At 35.2% G+C, this 19540-nt stretch overlaps 1 protein-coding gene across 3 annotated transcripts in view; it reads right to left on the bottom strand.

Annotated features, from left to right (window-relative positions):
* Window positions 1-19540, bottom strand: part of RNGTT (RNA guanylyltransferase and 5'-phosphatase) — a 334659-nt gene that overhangs the window by 133902 nt on the left and 181217 nt on the right. For all 3 annotated transcript variants that reach the window (XM_028847363.2, XM_028847364.2, XM_028847366.2), the window contains one exon: window positions 14108-14208. In XM_028847363.2, the coding sequence (XP_028703196.1) occupies window positions 14108-14208 (101 nt within the window). The remainder of the gene's footprint in view (window positions 1-14107; window positions 14209-19540) is intronic.

Below are 19540 nucleotides of genomic sequence, written 5' to 3'. Positions count from 1 at the left end.
ATTGTAATTCAGAAATTCAATTTAGAAAATAATCACTGAATACACTCCAGTGCCCAGTACACAGAAAGTAATAAATGAACTAATGCTCAACCAGGAAGGGGATAGTCAAGTACACAAGGCAAGTCTCTCAGAGCTACTATACTTTTGTCGAAAGGTGTCTATTACTCCAGGTAGTTTCTGATCATCTGAAATTATGTATATTTTAAGTATAAATTCCTCAGATTTTGTTTGATGAACCTGACATATTTGAATAATACAAACACCCTTTAAAAAACATATAATGTTCCACATTTGGGATTTGTTTAATGCTTCCTCATTATTAGATTAGAGTTAGACACCCATAGTCAGAATACTAGGTATAGTATTGACCTAGTGCACAATGTTCATTTTATCCTCACTGCTGATGTGAACTCTGATAAGCTAGTAAGGGGTTGTCCACTTTCTCAACTCTCTAATCTATTATTTTGTCCTTGCAAGTTATAAGCAATCCACAGAAAGACATTTACAATAATGAAAGTATCTTGCTTCTTATAAAAATTTCCCTCCCAGACTTAGCATTCATTGGTTATTTTTGCTTGAACTGATCTTTACTATGGTGGTGGCAAAATAATTTTCCAAATCCAGGACTCTAAGAACATTTACCAATCAGCATTCTGCTAAAAGCTAAACCACCTCTTCTCATTTATTACCAGCATGGCAGTATGGACTCATAGATTCCTATTTTTAGCAAAGTTTATAATTCATTACTGTCCCTCTGGTGTCCACATTATATCCCAGGTCTGGCCAGTGGGAACACCTTCAAGTTGGCTCCTGTATCCTTTTGACATACATTGTTTTTGTTGGGCTGGGGATGTACTTTCTTACTTTCTGGCATAAGAAGGTATTCTACACCTATCCTGCATCTTCCCTAGCTCTAGAATAAGCTCTAGAATAAGCCATTTCTCTGAAGATCTCTGGTTCTTTTTGGTGAGAAATGGTGTTAGACACCAAAATCTTTGTGCAGGATATGCTCATTATTACCAGGGTGCCTCTGCTTATAGGTCCTGTCAGTGGACAGAGCTAGGAAATAAGTTTATGCATATCACATGTTACATACACAAACACAATCATGTATATATATTCACATACATGCACATACATGTGAACATATATATTCAAATATTTTTTAAATTCTAATCCATCTCACAGAGTTCTTCACTGCTTTCCTCCATTTCATATTTGTATCTTTCTCCCTCCTCACTGAGAACCCGGACTCCCAACATCAGTACCCATTTGCTCAATCCTATAACACTTCTAGAGTAGTTTGGAGTTTCACAACCATAATTACAGCAAAAAACAAACCTAATAAAAAAGGAGTCCAAGATTTGTTTGTAGTTCTTCCCATCTCATCTCTCATGAGGATCTGCACTCAAATCCTATGTTCTTAAGTTACTTCGTTTTCCCCCCACCACCTTCAATGTGATTCAAAGTAGGAATTTAACTAATATTTAATCTATATAATATCCACCAGGTAACAAGCTTTTTATAACATAAACAAAAGGTAACTTAGAAAAATTGCAATTAAGGAAAACATACATTGAGAAAAATTACATAAGCAAAAGGTTCTAATGTAAAGAATAATGTTAAAACAAATGTGAAAATTAAATTCCAAAGAACCAAATTATAACACAAAGGTGATATACATTTCTATTTAGTAAATTAAGAAGTAAAAATAAGGAATTTGACTCCAGTGAGATCATAAGTAGGTGTTTTAAAGCCACATACTCCTTTTCTTCTACTAGTTACTTCTAGGCACTTTGATTATGATGTTGGTTTTTGGTAAGAGGCCTGGGAAAGATTTTCTGCTGAATGCAGGAAGGATGAAATACCAGAGGAAACAAGAGTTACTAATACCCAAGAGATAACCAGGCAAAGGAACTGAGAAGAGTTCAGTCACCGCTCCTCCTTGCCTCTCCTAGGCACACTGGAAGTAAAACATAATCAAGAATGTTAAGAGTACTAACCATTCAAAGACCGAAAGCCAACGAAACACTTGTCTTAAAATATGTTTGGGTGATGAGAATATTTTCAAATAAGAAAGCAGTTATTATGGGTCATTTGCTAAATAATAAAAATAGCTACGTTATACATTAAAAAATACAGTAAGCTATACGCCAAATAGCTTAGTCATTAAGCATACTCTGGAATAACATTGATTACATTAGTGTTTTATCTCTACTTTCTTTAAAATAATTTTTAAATAAAATATAAATAAAAGAAGCATTTCATTTTGAGAAAGAGGCAGAGGGTAGAAAACAGAAAAACGCTGCTCAGCAAAGTAATAAGACTTTTCCCCCTATACTTAATCCTTCCTTATATAAGAACAGTTTTTCAACATTCAGAAAAATATTTTACCACCACAATTTCCTTCTCAAAAAGAATAACACTAATTCAAATAAGCATGAGAAAACGAATCCCCCCCCCCCCCCCCCCGCCGAGATCTTGCTGTATTGCACAGGCTGGACTCTAACTCCCAGGGCTCAAGCAATCCTCCTGCCTCAGCTTCCAAACCCAGCTCATTCTATTTTTTTTTTTTTTTTTAATGAATTTAAGCAAAACACACACACACACACACACACACACACACACACACACACACACACACACACACAAGCCAGCAGAGTAAAAAGACTTTTCCGATAGGAAGTAAAGGAGAACCATGTAGTCGATTCTACATATTCCATTGTGCTTGCTAGGAAGCTAGCATTTCTCAATTTTAAATGTGCAGACCCTAGCTGGTTAACAAACTGTAACCTTCTGGCCAGGCGTGGTGGCTCACACCTGTAATCCCAGCACTTTGGGAAGCCGAGGCAGGTGGATCACTTGAGGTCAGGAGTTTGAGACCAGCCTGGCCAACATGGTGAAACCCTATCTCTATTAAATTACAAAAAATTAGCCCAGCATGGTGGCAGGCACCTGTAATCCCAGCTACTCCAGAGGCTGAAGCAGGAGAATTGCTTGAACCCGGGAGGTGGAGGTTACAGTGAGCCGAGATCGCACCACTGCACTCCAGCCTGGGCAACAGAGTTAAGACTCCGTCTCAAAACAAACAAACAACAACAAAAATACCTAAGCCTCCCAATACAAGTGGGAAGCCAGATCCCCTTAAAGAAGGCACTGCAATACTACTATAACCATGCACAGTACTGTAAATCCACAGTTGGCAAACTATAGTCTATAGGCCACATCTGGCCTCACACCTGTTTTTGTAAATAAAGTTTCACTGTGACACAGTCATGCTCACTCATACACATATTGTCTAGGTTTGATTTAGCACCACAATGGTAGAGTTGAGTAGTTGAGATATACAGGCAACAAACCCTAAAATATTTACTATCTGGCCTTTCATGGAAAAAATGTGCTGACCCTTGCTGTAAATCTTCCAACTGTTTTTCAAAGGATGAGCAACACTTGCTAAAGCGATTGTTCTGGTAATCCCCTAGGGGTAATCCCCTAGCGGTGGTGTCTGTTTAAAGTAAGTGTCTGGTAATCCCCTAGTGGTCCGGGTGTTCTCTCTTTCAAAAGAAAAATTCTAATCCAAAAATTCTAATCCAAAAGAAAGGACACCTGGACCACTAGGGGATTACCAGACACTTAACTTTAAACAGACACGAATTGCCAGGGACCCAAAATGCTACTGCAGTCCGTAAGTTAATCTGGTAATAAATGGATTACTGGCTCAAGTTTAAATCTAAGTGGGACGGTATGTCCACAAATACAACCTGCGGTAATTTTCCAGTTACTAGATGTATAACTAGAAGAGAAATACTTGGAAACTGAATTTCCACACTGGCTGTCTGCCCCTTGGAATAAGGGTCATTACGCTAGGAAAGGCCAAATAAAAGCCCCTTCAACCAGCCCTCCCTACCAGGAAAATAAACCAAAAGCAATAATATATCTCCAAGGGAAATGCAAAAATTAGTACCACCATCAAAGATTTAGAATAATTTTTGATTATCATAAATTTAATCATGTTGTTAAACCAAGTGCAGCTGCCATTTCAGATGTGCAGTCTTTAACGAAACAAATCAGCATAGCCTCTAAAATCTTATATACAACAAGGTGACAAATACTTTTTTCTCTGTACCAATCTGTGGTGCTACTGGAAGACATCTGCCCTTGCCTAGCATGACCAATAGTATATCTTGCAGCCATAGCATACTGCTTTTCTGCTCTCTGCCACAGTATAATCTACAGAGACAGTGGTCTTTTTAAAAAATAGTAAATATATATTTAGTACTTATTATGTAACATGCAGTAGTTTAAAGGACTTACAAGTATTATGTCATTCAAGTCCCACACGAGGTAGGCACTATTATCCACATAATGAAGTTACAGAAACACAAGCAACACAGAGATAACTTGAGTAAAGAGTGGCAGAGCTGGAATTGAAATCCAGTTGGCATAATATCCAGAGTCTCTTTGCTTAAGAGGATCCACTACAGTCATCTAAATGAAAGGTATTTTCTTTTTCCTTTTTTAAGAAAGGGTCTCACTCTGTCACTCAGGCTGGAGTGCAGTGGCACTACCACGGCTCACTGTAGCCCCAACCTCCCCAGGCTCAGGTGTTCCTCCCACCTTAGCCTCTGAGTAGCATGTGCCATCATGGCCAGCTTTTTTTTTTTTTTTTTTTTTCTTGTTAGAGACAGGTTTCACCAGGTTGCCGAGGCTGGTCTCGAACTCCTGTACTCAAGCAATATGCCCACCTCAGACATCTCAAAGTGCTGGGACTACAGGAGTAAGGCACTGTGCCTGGTGGAAGAGTTATTTTGCTTGCATATTTATCCATGTGTCAGTTGAAAAATATTTGGGCTGTTTCCACCCTTTGGCTATTATGAATAATGCTGATAAGATTCACATGCAAGTTTCATGTGGGTATATGTTTTCATTTCTCTTCGGTATATACTTGAGAGTGGAATTGCTGAGTCATATGGTAAGTCTATCTTAAACATTTTGAGGAACTATGTAACTGTCACAGTGGCTGCACCAACTTACAATCTCAACATCCATGTGTAAGGATTCCAATTTCTCACTATCACTTGTTATTGTCTGTCTTTTTAATTTTTTTCAGAGACAGTGGTCACTCTGACACTACACAGAGCAAATCACCGATCAACAATGCTGATGATTTTGTACTTATTGAGAGTGATAAGGAGGAAGTATAAAGTTCTTTAGACATCTTACTAAGACACATGTAAGACAGAAGACATAAAACCCACAAAATTTGAGAGCCTATTGCCTAAGTAAGATTTCTAGGGGTCCAATGGTTGGAAGCCTATCAGGACAGCTTCTCCAAGGTGTCAGAGACAAGTTACTATACTTACACTATCAGTGGATACTAAAAAGGACGTTACAAAGGTTAACAATCACTGGATTTTGAGGCAGTACTCCAACTCATTGACCAAGGAACCTGTTAGACTACCATTTTTAAGTTGAAATCAGAACAACAGATGACTCTGCAATAAGTTCAGGCTGTAGTGTAAGTTGCTCTGCTACTTGGGCCTTATAACCCAGTATATCAATTGTCTGGAGCCTCTGAATCCTTCCTCCAAGATCTTGTGGCAAGAATGACAGCTGGGCAGCAACTGGCTTCTTATGAACCCTATAAGGCCTCCTCTAATCTTCTAAATTTTAATAATCTACCCTCATTTCTTTGTTACCCCAGTTCTCTGCATGGTATATGCTTCCTGCAGTGCTTGCTTCCTCTGCAAGATTTTTTCATCTCTTCAGTTCTTTTGTAACAGACAATTCTTCAAACTAAATTCATTCTGTTAAAATATTTGCTGTGTTTCTGTTTTTAACTAAATCCACACTGGTATGTCTATTAACATCACCCAACTATGTGTGAATGCAAAATCAAACAACAAATGTAGATGCTAGGTCTGAGTTCAACCTCAAAGCTCTAGGAAATCTTGTATCTCAACAGACTAGGACAATTTCTAAAAGATAACTATTAGAAATTTTTAGAATACTATTAACAACTTTCCTGGAAACACATACAGGAAAACACATGTATACAACTATATTTTATAAAAGACTTTTACAGTGAAAAAGACATTGAATATTTCCAGTTTCTCACTATTATAATGATGCTTCAATAAAATTATTATACACATACTTTTACATATTCTTATTTGTTTGTATATACATTCCATCACTAAATATTTCTGGAGTGCCTACTATAAACAAGTCACCACGCTATGTACTAAGAATACAACTATGTAGAAGACAAACAAGGTATCTCCTTTCACAAAATTGGAGCATATTTTCTCAGGATATATACTACCTTATTGCCCACTGAAAGAGTTGTACCAACTTCTGTTCCTACCAAACAGTTTAGGAGGGTATCTATTTGCTCACATTCTAACCAAAAGGGACAATGTTAATATTTCCAATGTAATAGGTAAAAAATTACATTTTGGGCCAGGCACGGCGGCTCAAATCCCACGCCTGTAATCCCAGCACTTTGGGAGGCCTACATGGGTGGATCATGAGGTCAGGAGATCGATACCATCCTGGCTAACACGGTGACACCCTTTTTCTACTAGAAATACAAAAAAATTAGCCAGGCGTGGTGGCGCCTGTAGTCCCAGGTACTCAGGAGGCTGAGGCAGGAGAATGGCGTGAAGCCAGGAGGCAGAGCTTGCAGTGAGCTGAGATCGCGCCACTGCACTCCAGCCTGGGAGACAAAGTGAGGTTCTGTCACAAAAAAAAAAAAAAAAAAAAAAATTACATTTCATTCTTGTTTTAGAATGTATATTTTTTATTAGAAGGACAAAAAATCTTTACATTTTCACAGCAAAGTGAGGCTTCTTCATTCAGGGCACTTTTTTTCCACTTGATAATACAGAGTATGTTTTTAATTCATGACTTAACCATTCATTCTGCTGAGGTTCAGTTAATAACTATAACCATTTTTTAAAGGAAACATTTATTTATTGAGTTTTATGCTGAATTTACATGCATCATTTATTTAATCCTCACAGAACCTCATAAAGCAGTATCATTTTTTCATTTTAGCCCATTAGCTTGTAAATTCTATAAAGGCAGACTTATATTTACTTTGTTTACCCCTGCAATTAAATATTGAGTGTAAATAAATCTTCAGCACAACAAATCTACAAAATAAACATTATTCCTGTGGACATTTTACAGATGAGGTAGGTTAAGTAACAAGATCACACAACAAATAAGTAGTGGAAATTGGATTTAGTTCTGAGCAAACTTGGCCAGTAACCTATGTTCTTAACCACTATATACTATTTATACCAGTATATATACTATCAAGGTTATTTTAAGAGACTTATTACAAAAACGTCTATAATGAAAAGTTACTGACTTTGCTGTGCTCTTGCTCTCCAGGTGTTTTAACAGTTATGATAAATTACACAAATAAGCTAAAGATATATGCATTTTAAAAGGGAAAATTAACAGAGATTGGAATCAAATAGGAAATGATTCACACGGAAAGTTGGACTTAGTGCAGTAAGTAACAGATAGTATTGCAGAAGCAGCAAGAAGGGAAGACGCACTTTTAAATTTGTTTTGATTAAAACAATAAAAATAATGGCAAACATTTCAACATTTACCAAGTACCGGGTTCTGTTCTAAACATTTTACGTACATTAGCTTATTTAATCCTTACAAAGTCTTATGAGACCAACTCTTATTTTATTGATGAAGAACTTGACACACAGAAAAAAGTAATGTGCTCAATCACACAGACAGTAAGGAGATAACCTAGGCAGTCCAGCTTTAAAATCTGTACTCTAAAATACTATTCTATATAAATAATAAGTTTATACCAATCACTATATATCCCTGACACTGTATTCAAGAGTTTGCAATTTCAAGAGTACAGACTACTTTTGTAATTCTAGCTTTTGACAATGACCATGGTTTTAGGTCACAAGTTAGTTAATATAAAGCCATCATATTTTTAAAACAACGAATAGCTCTCAGATGAAAATCTATATTGTCTATAAAACTCAACACAATATAAATTGCTAAGATATACAAAAGTTATATTTGGCCATGATAAATCAATGTTAATATATCTCAAATATTCAGAAATGATAATAGGGAATGAAAAGAGCAAAGTACAGATTTTAATTGCCATCAACAGGGCACTCAACACATACAACAGATTTTTCTATTTGTATTAAATTTTAATCTAACAGAAATCTATACTATTAGCACCTCATTAAAGTCAAACTCAATAACATACCTAGAATGCCTAAGTCTTCATTTCTTAGAAAATTACTGCAGTCATTTTCAAAGACTACTATTTATATTATACCTTCAAGATATTCTATTCCATTTTAGGCTTTGTGGAAATATTTGGAAGTACAATCAAAGAAATGAGTTTCTCTCATGGTGTTTTAATAGCTTAGTCCCACTTCACTAGTGCATGCTTAATGATTCAGAAACATAGCTACTCCCCTTTCAAACTATTATAGGCATATTTCTTACAATATTCTCTAAAATACTGAGTTAATGCTAAGCATTAGATATAAACTCATTCATTCAGTGAAGACTACTATAATGCACAACATTCTTTACATTTAGAAAAAGCATATTACTCTGGCTAACTAAATATGTTTTATGTAATAGTTACCATGTTATATTTCATATTAAATATTCTATTTTTGAAAACTGACTACCATTACACAAATAATGTACATACACTGATGTAAGTTGCACATTCCTATCTGAAAATCACCTTAGAGTAACATTTGGATGAGTTTTAAAGATGCGCTAGACTCAAAAGTAATTCCATTTTTTAGGAAGAAGACATATAAATAGGTAAAATTTTAAAAGAACAAAATATATTTAAAACGTACAGAAATACAAACTACCATCAGAGAATACTATAAACACCTCTATGCAAATAAACTAGAAAATCTAGAAGAAATGGATAATTTCCTGGACACTTACACTCTCCCAAGACTAAACCAGGAAGAAGCTGAATCTCTGAATAGACCAATAGCAGGCTCTGAAATTGAGGCAATAATAGCCTACCAACCAAAAAAAGTCCAGGACCAGATGGATTCACAGCTGAATTCTACCAGAGGTACAAGGAGGAGTTGGTACCATTCCTTCTGAAACTATTCCAATCAATAGAAAAAGAGGGAATCCTCCCTAACTCATTTTATGAGGCCAACATCATCCTGATACCAAAGCCTGGCAGAGACACAACAAAAAAAGAGAATTTTAGACCAATATCCCTGATGAACATCGATGCAAAAATCCTCAATAAAATACTGGCAAACCGGATCCAGCAGCACATCAAAAAGCTTATCCACCATGATCAAGTGGGCTTCATCCCTGGGATGCAAGGCTGGTTCAACATATGCAAATCAATAAACGTAATCCACCATATAAACAGAACCAAAGACAAAAACCACATGATTATCTCAATAGATGCAGAAAAGGCCTTTGACAAAATTCAACAGCCCTTCATGCTATAAACTCTCAATAAATTCGGTATTGATGGAACGTATCTCAAAATAATAAGAGCTATTTATGACAAACCCACAGCCAATATCATACTGAATGGGCAAAAACTGGAAAAATTCCCTTTGAAAACTGGCACAAGACAGGGATGCCCTCTCTCACCACTCCTATTCAACATAGTGTTGGAAGTTCTGGCTAGGGCAATCAGGCAAGAGAAAGAAATCAAGGGTATTCAGTTAGGAAAAGAAGAAGTCAAACTGTCCCTGTTTGCAGATGACATGATTGTATATTTAGAAAACCCCATCGTCTCAGCCCAAAATCTCCTTAAGCTGATAAGAAACTTCAGCAAAGTCTCAGGATATGAAATTAATGTGCAAAAATCACAAGCATTCTTATACACCAGTAACAGACAAACAGAGAGCCAAATCATGAATGAACTTCCATTCACAATTGCTTCAAAGAGAAAAAAATACCTAGGAATCCAACTTACAAGGGATATAAAGGACCTCTTCAAGGAGAACTACAAACAACTGCTCAGTGAAATAAAAGAGGACATAAACAAATGGAAGAACATTCCATGCTCATGGATAGGAAGAATCAATATCGTGAAAATGGCCATACTGTCCAAGGTAATTTATAGATTCAATGCCATCCCCATCAAGCTACCAATGACTTTCTTCACAGAATTGGAAAAAACTACTTTAAAGTTCATATGGAACCAAAAAAGAGCCCGCATCTCCAAGACAATCCTAAGTCAAAAGAACAAAGCTGGAGGCATCACGCTACCTGACTTCAAACTATACTACAAGGCTACAGTAACCAAAACAGCATGGTACTGGTACCAAAACAGAGATATAGACCAATGGAACAGAACAGAGTCCTCAGAAATAATACCACACATCTACAGACATCTGATCTTTGACAAACCTGAGAAAAACAAGAAAAGGGGAAAGGATTCCCTATTTAATAAATGGTGCTGGGAAAATTGGCTAGCCATAAGTAGAAAGCTGAAACTGGATCCTTTCCTTACTCCTTATACGAAAATTAATTCAAGATGGATTAAGACTTAAATGTTAGACCTAATACCATAAAAACCCTAGAAGAAAACCTAGGTAATACCATTCAGGACACAGGCATGGGCAAGGATTTCATGTCTAAAACAGCAAAAGAAACAGCAACAAAAGCCAAAATTGACAAATGGGATCTCATTAAACTAAAGAGCTTCTGCACAGCAAAAGAAACCAACATCAGAGTGAACAGGCAACCTACAGAATGGGAGAAAATTTTTGCAATCTACTCATCTGACAAAGGGCTAATATCCAGAACCTACAAAGAACTCAAACAAATTTACAAAAACAAACAACCCCATCAAAAAGTGGGCAAAGGATATGAACAGACCTTTCTCAAAAGAGGACATTCATACAGCCAACACACACATGAAAAAATGCTCATCATCACTGGCCATCAGAGAAATGCAAATCAAAACCACAATGACATACCATCTCACACCAGTTAGAATGGCGATCATTAAAAAGTCAGGAAACAACAGGTGCTGGAGAGGATGTGGAGAAATAGGAACACTTTTACACTGTTGGTGGGATTGTAAACTAGTTCAACCATTATGGAAAACAGTATGGCGATTCCTCAAGGATCTAGAACTAGATGTACCATATGACCCAGCCATCCCATTACTGGGTATATACCCAAAGGATTATAAATTATGCTGCTATAAAAACACATGCACACGTATGTTCATTGCGGCACTATTCACAATAGCAAAGACTTGGAATCTACCCAAATGTCCATCAGTAACAGACTGGATTAAGAAAATACACCATGGAATACTATGCAGCCATAAAAAAGGATGAGTTTGTGTCCTTTGTAGGGACATGGATGCAGCTGGAAACCATCATTCTCAGCAAACTATCGCAAGAACAGAAAACCAAACACCGCATGTTCTCACTCATAGGTGGGAACTGAACAATGAGATCACTTGGACTCGGGAAGGGGAACATCACACACCGGGGCCTATCATGGGGAGGGGGGAGGGGGGAGGGATTGCACTGGGAGTTATACCTGATGTAAATGACGAGTTGATGGGTGCAGCACACCAACATGGCACAAGTATACATATGTAACAAACCTGCATGTTATGCACATGTACCCTAGAACTTAAAGTATAATAAAAAACAAATAAATAAATAAATAATAAATAAAAACATACTATGAAAAAAAGCAAAACTAGGACGACAGACTACTAAACTGAATTACATCATGCTATGTTTAATTACAATAGGAAATTACAAGAAAAAGTAACATTTTTTACTACTAGAGAAATGAGTATTCTATGTTTAGCCTCATGAAGCCTTTAAGTGCCACTAAGAATTATGACTGTAAAAGGCAAAAGTAAGCGATTTTTTAAAAACCCAACGAAACAATCCAAGAGTCTATATTCTTTAACCAAATATAAATATAGCATTAAGAAAAATAGAAGATTTAGTAATGAAGCAGTTTAACAAATTTTACTTCATCTTTGAAGTCTTATTTTTCAAAGAACTGTATTCACTTGTGTCAAAAAAACAAAACAAAATAAAACAAGTATAGCCCCACTAGAATTAGTTTCTTAGCCTCCATTTTTCTAATAGCGAGATGGTCTTCTATAAGGCACTTCCAGAAGAACATATCAAGCCTACACCCAACTTGCACGATTAGTGATGAACAATCCCACATTTGACTGGCAACTGAGAAAATCTGCACACTGGGCTAATCTTGAGTTCAACATATCAATATTTATTCAATGTTTAGATAAGAGAAAGATATTTTTGAAATTATCCTGAAAGTCATTCACGTGCGTGTATTCCACCTATTCCTATAGTCTCAAATTTATCTATCCTCAGATTATAATCAGACTCTATATAGAGTTCAATATATTCTTGGGGGTTCCAGATAATTGTTGTAACAATTTTTTGCCATTAAGTCCCAATCGTAAATTAAGCCACAAACATTTAGGGATAGTGTGTGTGTGTTTTTCTTTTCTTTTCTTTTCTTTTTTTTTTTTTGAGACAAAGTCTTGCTCCCAAGTAGCTGGAACCACAAGCATGCACCACCATACCAGGCTAATTTTTGTTTGTCTTACAAACAGGGTCTCCTTTTGTTGCCCAGGCTGGTCTCAAATTCCTGGCCTCAAGTGATCCTCCCACCTTGGCCTCCCAAAGTGCTGGAACTACAGGCATGAGCCACCACACCCAGCCTAAAATAAAATATTAAATACCCTACTGTTTGAAAACGAATATCCACATGCTTTATTAAACCCACCTTTTCACTTAAGATTCACCACAATGCAGAGTTTCCTCTCTTTGATAATGCATAGTTTCTTAAGATATTTTAATCTTTTGGAGTCTGGACTCCATATATCCCCTGTTCCATCAGCTAGCAAAAATGCTATCTGTGCTTTACCTTTGATAAGTAAAAATTTCACAGGATACACTGGTAAGCTGTAATTTCTTTGCTAGTATTATCCTATTTACTTTCTCTTTCTGATTTCCTTGAATAAGGATTTCTTATTTTGTTGTAATGTATTTACTTAGACAAGATACTTAAAAATTTATAGAACAAAAGTGAAATAAAAACAAGGCTTTGGAAAAATGTTCAAAATATTCATGCTAAAGCATCTTGTATACTAAGATAGCAACCAAAAAAGTCATAAAAGGAAGATTAACCAATAAATTAAAAAATTAACACTTAATAAACATTATGAAAAACCTTAATGAAAGTCAACAGTTAGGCCCTTACCCTACAAGAGTATAGAAAATATTTGCTCTGCAAATGCAAACACGAAGTAATTTCCTTCAAAGTAAAAAAGACTTATTTTGATATGCTTAATTATAATACCAATGATCATCTTATATCTAGATCTATAATTCATATAACAGAATTATTTTTTAGTAAAATCTCAAAATTTAGTAAAATTTTCACTTTGCAATTTAACAAAGTTCTTTTGGGGGGGGGCGGTGAGGGGGAATGAGGTCTCACTCTGTCACCCAGGCTGGAGTGCAGCAGGGTGCAATCTCAGCTCACTACAACCTCTGCCTACCAGGCTCAAACAATCCTCCCACCTCACCCTCCCGAGTAGCTAGGATCATAGGCATGTGCCACCAAGCCCAGCTAATTTTTGTATTTTTGGTAGAGAGGGAGTTTCATCAGGTTGCCCAGGCTACTCTCAAACTCCTGAGCTCAAGCAACCCACCCATCTCGGCCTCCCAAAGTGTTAGGATTAGAGGCGTGAGCCACCGCACCCAGCCAAAGTTCATTTTTTAATATTATTAACTTTTATATTGCTATTATTAATATAATAATATATTATATTAATGAAAAATGATTTTAAAACAAAGATCAGTAAAGTTTAAAGGAAACTGCAAAATGTTAGCTGACACAGGTCAAAGGAGTAATCTCTGAAAATGAGATTAATGTATATGTAAAATATTTTGCAAAATAAAGTATTTTCATTTCTTTCTTTAAAGTATTGTAAAGTATACATGAAATACCCTGTAAAAGGTGAAGCCTTACACAAACAGTATTATTTCATGCAAAAAGTACAAAAGTGCATACTTACCCTTCTCCTCCCATTCTTGTTATTTTTAGACGAAAATCCACAGAATTCAGACTGGGAGGCTTCCATTTCAAAATATCATCACATCGACCAGGTTTATATTTCTAAAGCCAATTAAAATGATGACAATCATTACTAAGAAGCTAAATATTAAATATTAAATGTATTAAACCTAATGTAACTTTTTATTAAGCAAAATTACTTCTTTTCTAAACATAATTTTAATCTTCAACCAACACCTGAGGCTAGATAGCTACCTTCTTATTGATTACCTTTCTTCTTTTCCTACCAAAGACATGTAGACCCTTGTTTGTGAAAGTCCAGAAAAAGAATAAAACCAGTGATTCTATCCAAGCTTTCTATGACTTAAAAGAAGCTTGATTTTTTAAAATGCTTTTTTTCTTGTTCAGCTTTATGGAGGGATAATTATAATGAATAAAATTAACCAACAAATCTTGACAAATTTATATAGTTACGTATCTATGACCAAAATCATGATATTGAACATTTCAAGGACCTGAAAAAGTTTCCTGCTAACATTTGCAGTCAATTCCCTCCCCCAGCATTCTGGCAACAGTGATCTGTTTTCTATGACTATAGTTGTACCTACATGAGAAATACTTTAAAAATAAAAAATAAAGAAATACTTTACATCAGATTTTTGAGATGAATCTATCCTGGTGCATGTATTAGTAGTGTGTTCCTTTTCATTGCTGACTAGGATTTCATTGTACGTATATACCACAAATTATTTACACATTTACAAGGTGATGGATATCTGGGTTGTTTCCAGTTTTTGGCTATCGTGAATGATGTTGCCAAAACATTGACATGTTTTCCTAACTCTTGGGTAAATAACTAGGAGAGTGGAATGACTGTATCACGTGGCAAATGCATGTTTAGCTTTGTAAGAACTGTCAAACTGTAACATTTTCTATTCCTAAGAGAAATGAATGAGAGGTCCATTTGCTCTACATCCACCTTAGACGAGGCACTGTCAGTCTTCTTAATTTAGCCTTTCTAAAGTGTGTGTCTCACCATTTTAATTGGCATTTCTCTAATGGTACAAAGATAGTGAAGATCTTTTCTTTTGTTTATTGCTATCTATATACCTTCTTTGGTGAAGCGTCTGTTCAAATCTTTTACTCTTGTTTTCACTGAGCTGTTTGACTCATTACTGCCTTGTAAGAAGTTACTTATATATTCTAAATAAATAGTCTTGGTTGGATATATGTATTACAAATATTTTCTACCAGTCTTTGGCTTTTTCATTTTCTAAACAATTTCTTTTGAAGACCAAAGTTCTTTATTTTAGTAATGTCAAAATTATCCATTTAAAAATTATATAATTTGTGCTTTTTGTGACCTATTTAAGGAATATTTTCTTAAAGTCATTACAATTTTCTACTACGTTTTCTTAGACCAGTTTTATAGTTTTAGCTCTTATTTTTAGGTATACAAACTACTTCAGGTTTATTAATTTCTATGGTATGAGGCACAGGACTGTGTATATATAAATATATATATACACACACACACATTTCTTTTCTTACTAATCTGCTCTATTGACATATATGCCTTTCTTCCTGCTAACAGAATAGTCTCAATTACTATAACTTTATACATTTTGAAAACAGGCTGTGTAAGTCCTCAAACTTTATTCTTCTTTTTCAAAACACTTTTAGCTAAGGTAGCATTTACATTTCCACATAAATTCTAAAATCAGTTTGCCAATTTCTATGAAAAATAAGCCTGCTGAGATTATAATGAGGATTACACTGAATCAATCAATAGGTTAGGGAAGAAATGACACCTTAACCAAATTGAATCTTCTGATTCATAAACACTGTAAATCTCTCCATTTATTCATCCTTAAATGAATCTTAACAATGTTCTGTGGTATTCAGTATGGAGATCTTGCATGGCTTTTGTTAAATTTATGCCTAATAATTTACTATTTTTGGTGAAATTATCACCACAAAAATTCAATTTTGCTTCTATATACCACCAATAAAAATCAGAAGAGAAAAAATGGAAAGGAAATTTTTAAAAGCTTACAATAGGGTTAGGCGTGGTGGCTCACGCCTGTAATTCCAGCACTTTGGGAGGCGGAGGTGTGAGGACAGCTTAAGCCCAGGAGTTCGAGATCAGCCTGGGCAAGAAAGTAAGACCTTATCTCTACAAAATTTTAATAATTAGCCAAATATAGTGGCACATGCCTGTAGTCCCAGCTCCTTAAGAAGCTGAGGTGGGAGAACTGCTTGAGCCTGGGAGGTCAAGGCTATAGTGAGCCATGATCCTACCACTGAACTCCAGCCTGAACAATGAGTGAAACTCTGTCTTTAGGAAAAAAAAAAAAAAAACTGCAATAGTATCTAGAGGAAAAAATACGTAGGAATTAATTTAACCAAGGTGAATCATCTGTATACTAAACATTGATTTCTTTAAAAAAAAAAAAAAAAAAAAAGATGGAAAGACATCATATGTTCATGGATAGGAAGACTTAATGTGTTAAGATGTCAATACTCCCAGAACAATCTACAGATTCAATGCAATCTCTATGAAAATTCCAACAGCGTTTTCCACAGAAATGAAAATGTGCTCTTCAAATTCCCATGAAATTTCAAGAGGCCTAAAGAGTCAAAACAATCTTGAAAAAAGAAAAAATTGAAAGAGTCACACTTTTTACTTTTCAAAACTTACTACAAAGCTACAGTAATCAAAACAGGTGGTACTGGCGTAAAGACAGACACAAAGGCCAACAGAATAGAATTAAGAGTACATAAATAAAGTCATACATCTATAGCAAATTGATTTCTTTTCCACAAGGATGCCAAGGCCATTCAATGAGGGAAAGAATACTCTCTTTAAGAAAGAGAGGTGGGACAGCTGGTTTTCCACATACCAAACTAAGAAATTGAATGCCTACCTCATACCATATACAAAAATTAACAAAAAATGAATAAACAACCTAAATATAACATGTAAAACCATAAAAGTCTTAGAAGAAAACATAAGGCTTTGCGAGCTTAGATTTAGCAGTATATTTTTAGTTTTGACACCAAAAGCATAAGCAACAAGAAAAACATAAGAAACAAGAAAAACTACAAAGTTTGGACTTAATCAAAATTAAAAACCTTTGTGCATGACAGAACATTATCAAGAAAGTGAAAAGACAACCTATAGAATGGGAGAAAATGTTTGCAAATTATACATCTGATATAAATCTGGGTATGTACCTATTTATACCCAGAATATACTGTTAAAATGGATACAACTTAACAACAGCAAAAAAAAAAAAAAAACACACACACAAATTTAAAAGTCAAAAGACTTGAATAAACATTTCTCCAAAGAAGATACACAAATGGCCAATAAGCACATGAAAAGATACTCACTATCATTAATCATTAAACAAATGCAATCAAAATCAAATGGAGATACCACTTCACACTAACTAGGGTGACTATAATTTTAAAAATAAACAGAAAATAACAAGTGTTGGTGAGAATGTGGATAAATCAGAACATGCACATTGCTGTTAGAAAGGTAAAATGGTGCAGCCACTATAGATAAAAGGTTAACAGTTCCTCAAAAAGCCAAACACAGAATTATCACATGACCCAGAAGTTCCATTTCTAAGTACACACTCCAAAAACCTGAAAACAGCTACTCAAACAGACACTTGTATGTCAATGTTCATTGAAGCAATCTTCACAAAACTTAAAAGGTAAAGACAATACGAGTTTCCATCACCAGGTGAGCAGATAAACAAAAGGTTGTATACATATACATTATCCAAATATAAAAAGGAATGAAGTTTTGATATGTGCTACCAAATGGATGAACCTCAAAAGCATTATGCTAAGTGAAATAAGCCAGACACAAAAGGAAAATATTGTTATGATTCCACTTCCATGAAATATTTAAAATAGAAAAAAATCATGGTGACCAAAACTGGATTAGAGGTCACCCAGGGCTACAGTGTGGAAGAAAATGGAAGTTACTGCTTAGTGGTCAAATGATTTCTGTTTGGGATGATGAAAAGGTTTCGGAAATAGTGGAGATGGTTGTACAACACTGTCCATGTAATTAGAGATTACAAAAATTATTTTAATAAACAAAAGCTTTGTAAATAATTGTGTTACTCAGCATTATAGCTTTCTAATGCATATAATATGTAAATATAAATAAATCACACTAATTGATACATTTGTATATTCACTTTATAGGTATCCTAATTGGAATGCATTTACTCAACAGAATGAAAAACTAACTGAAATTTTTTGATATGTAAAGCATATAACATTATAACACAATGTTTGATATACATAGTGAAATGATTACCATGGTAAAGCAAATTAACATTATCCATCTCCTCAGTTACCTTGTATGTGCGTACATGTGTGTCAAGAACATCTGATTACTCTCTTAGCAAACTTCCACTATATAAAATAATATTATTAAGTACAGTCACTGTGCTGTACATTAGACCTCCAGACTTATTCAGCCTATGTTAACTGCAAATTTGTGCTCTTTAACCTACATCTCCCCAATTCCCCCACCCACAGCACTGGTAACCTTCTTCCTAGTCCTGAACAGTACCTTCTAGTTTCAACAAAACAAATCCCTCTGAATACCCACAATTGAGAGGGAGGACAAAAAGCATAGCTCACCCTCTGACCTGAGCTTGCTAATTTTTTCATACTTCTAACCACAGAAGACTGTACAGTTAGAACTGACAGAGTAATTTATATCTGTTTCAATTACAGTAAGGAGGTACAGAATTAGTTTATCACCTATAATCAAAAGTTGTTACTAATAAGTTACCAACTGGGTTTGTTTCTCCCCCATTTAAAAGAGCTTATTAACCAAGTAGCTTAATAATAGGTGTTTTTTGCATTCTGTTTCTGTGTACTCAACTCTTTTGAGATTCCACATGTAAGTGAAATCACACACCATTTCTCTTTCTGTGTCTGGCTTATCTTGCTTAGTACAATGCCCCCCAGCTCCATCCATGTTGTTATAAATGACAAGATCTTTTTTTCTAAGCCTGAATCATGTTCTGTTGCATAAATATACCATAATTTCTTAATTCATTGACCCACTAAAGGACATTTAGGTGGTTTCCATATGTAGGCTGTTGCAAATAATGCTATAATGAACATGAGAGTATACATATCTCTATGAGGTACTAATTTCATTTCTTTTGGTATATACTCAGAGGAACTGCTGAGTCATATAATAGGTTTCTAATTTTTTGAGGAGCCTCCATACTGTTTTCCATAATGGTTGTACCAATTTACTTTCCTACCAACAGTGGAACACCCTCACTCTCCACACTTTCACCAACTATTTTGTATGTCATCTCTTGTATTTTCGATAATAGCCATTTTAATATGCATGGGGTAATATCTCAATGAGGTTTTAATTTTC

This window comes from Macaca mulatta, chromosome 4, assembly GCF_049350105.2.
Source record: "Macaca mulatta isolate MMU2019108-1 chromosome 4, T2T-MMU8v2.0, whole genome shotgun sequence".
Taxonomy (NCBI): Eukaryota; Metazoa; Chordata; class Mammalia; order Primates; family Cercopithecidae; genus Macaca; species Macaca mulatta.
The sequence above is the reverse complement of the archived record's forward strand: the minus strand, read 5'-3'. Positions and strand labels throughout refer to the sequence as shown.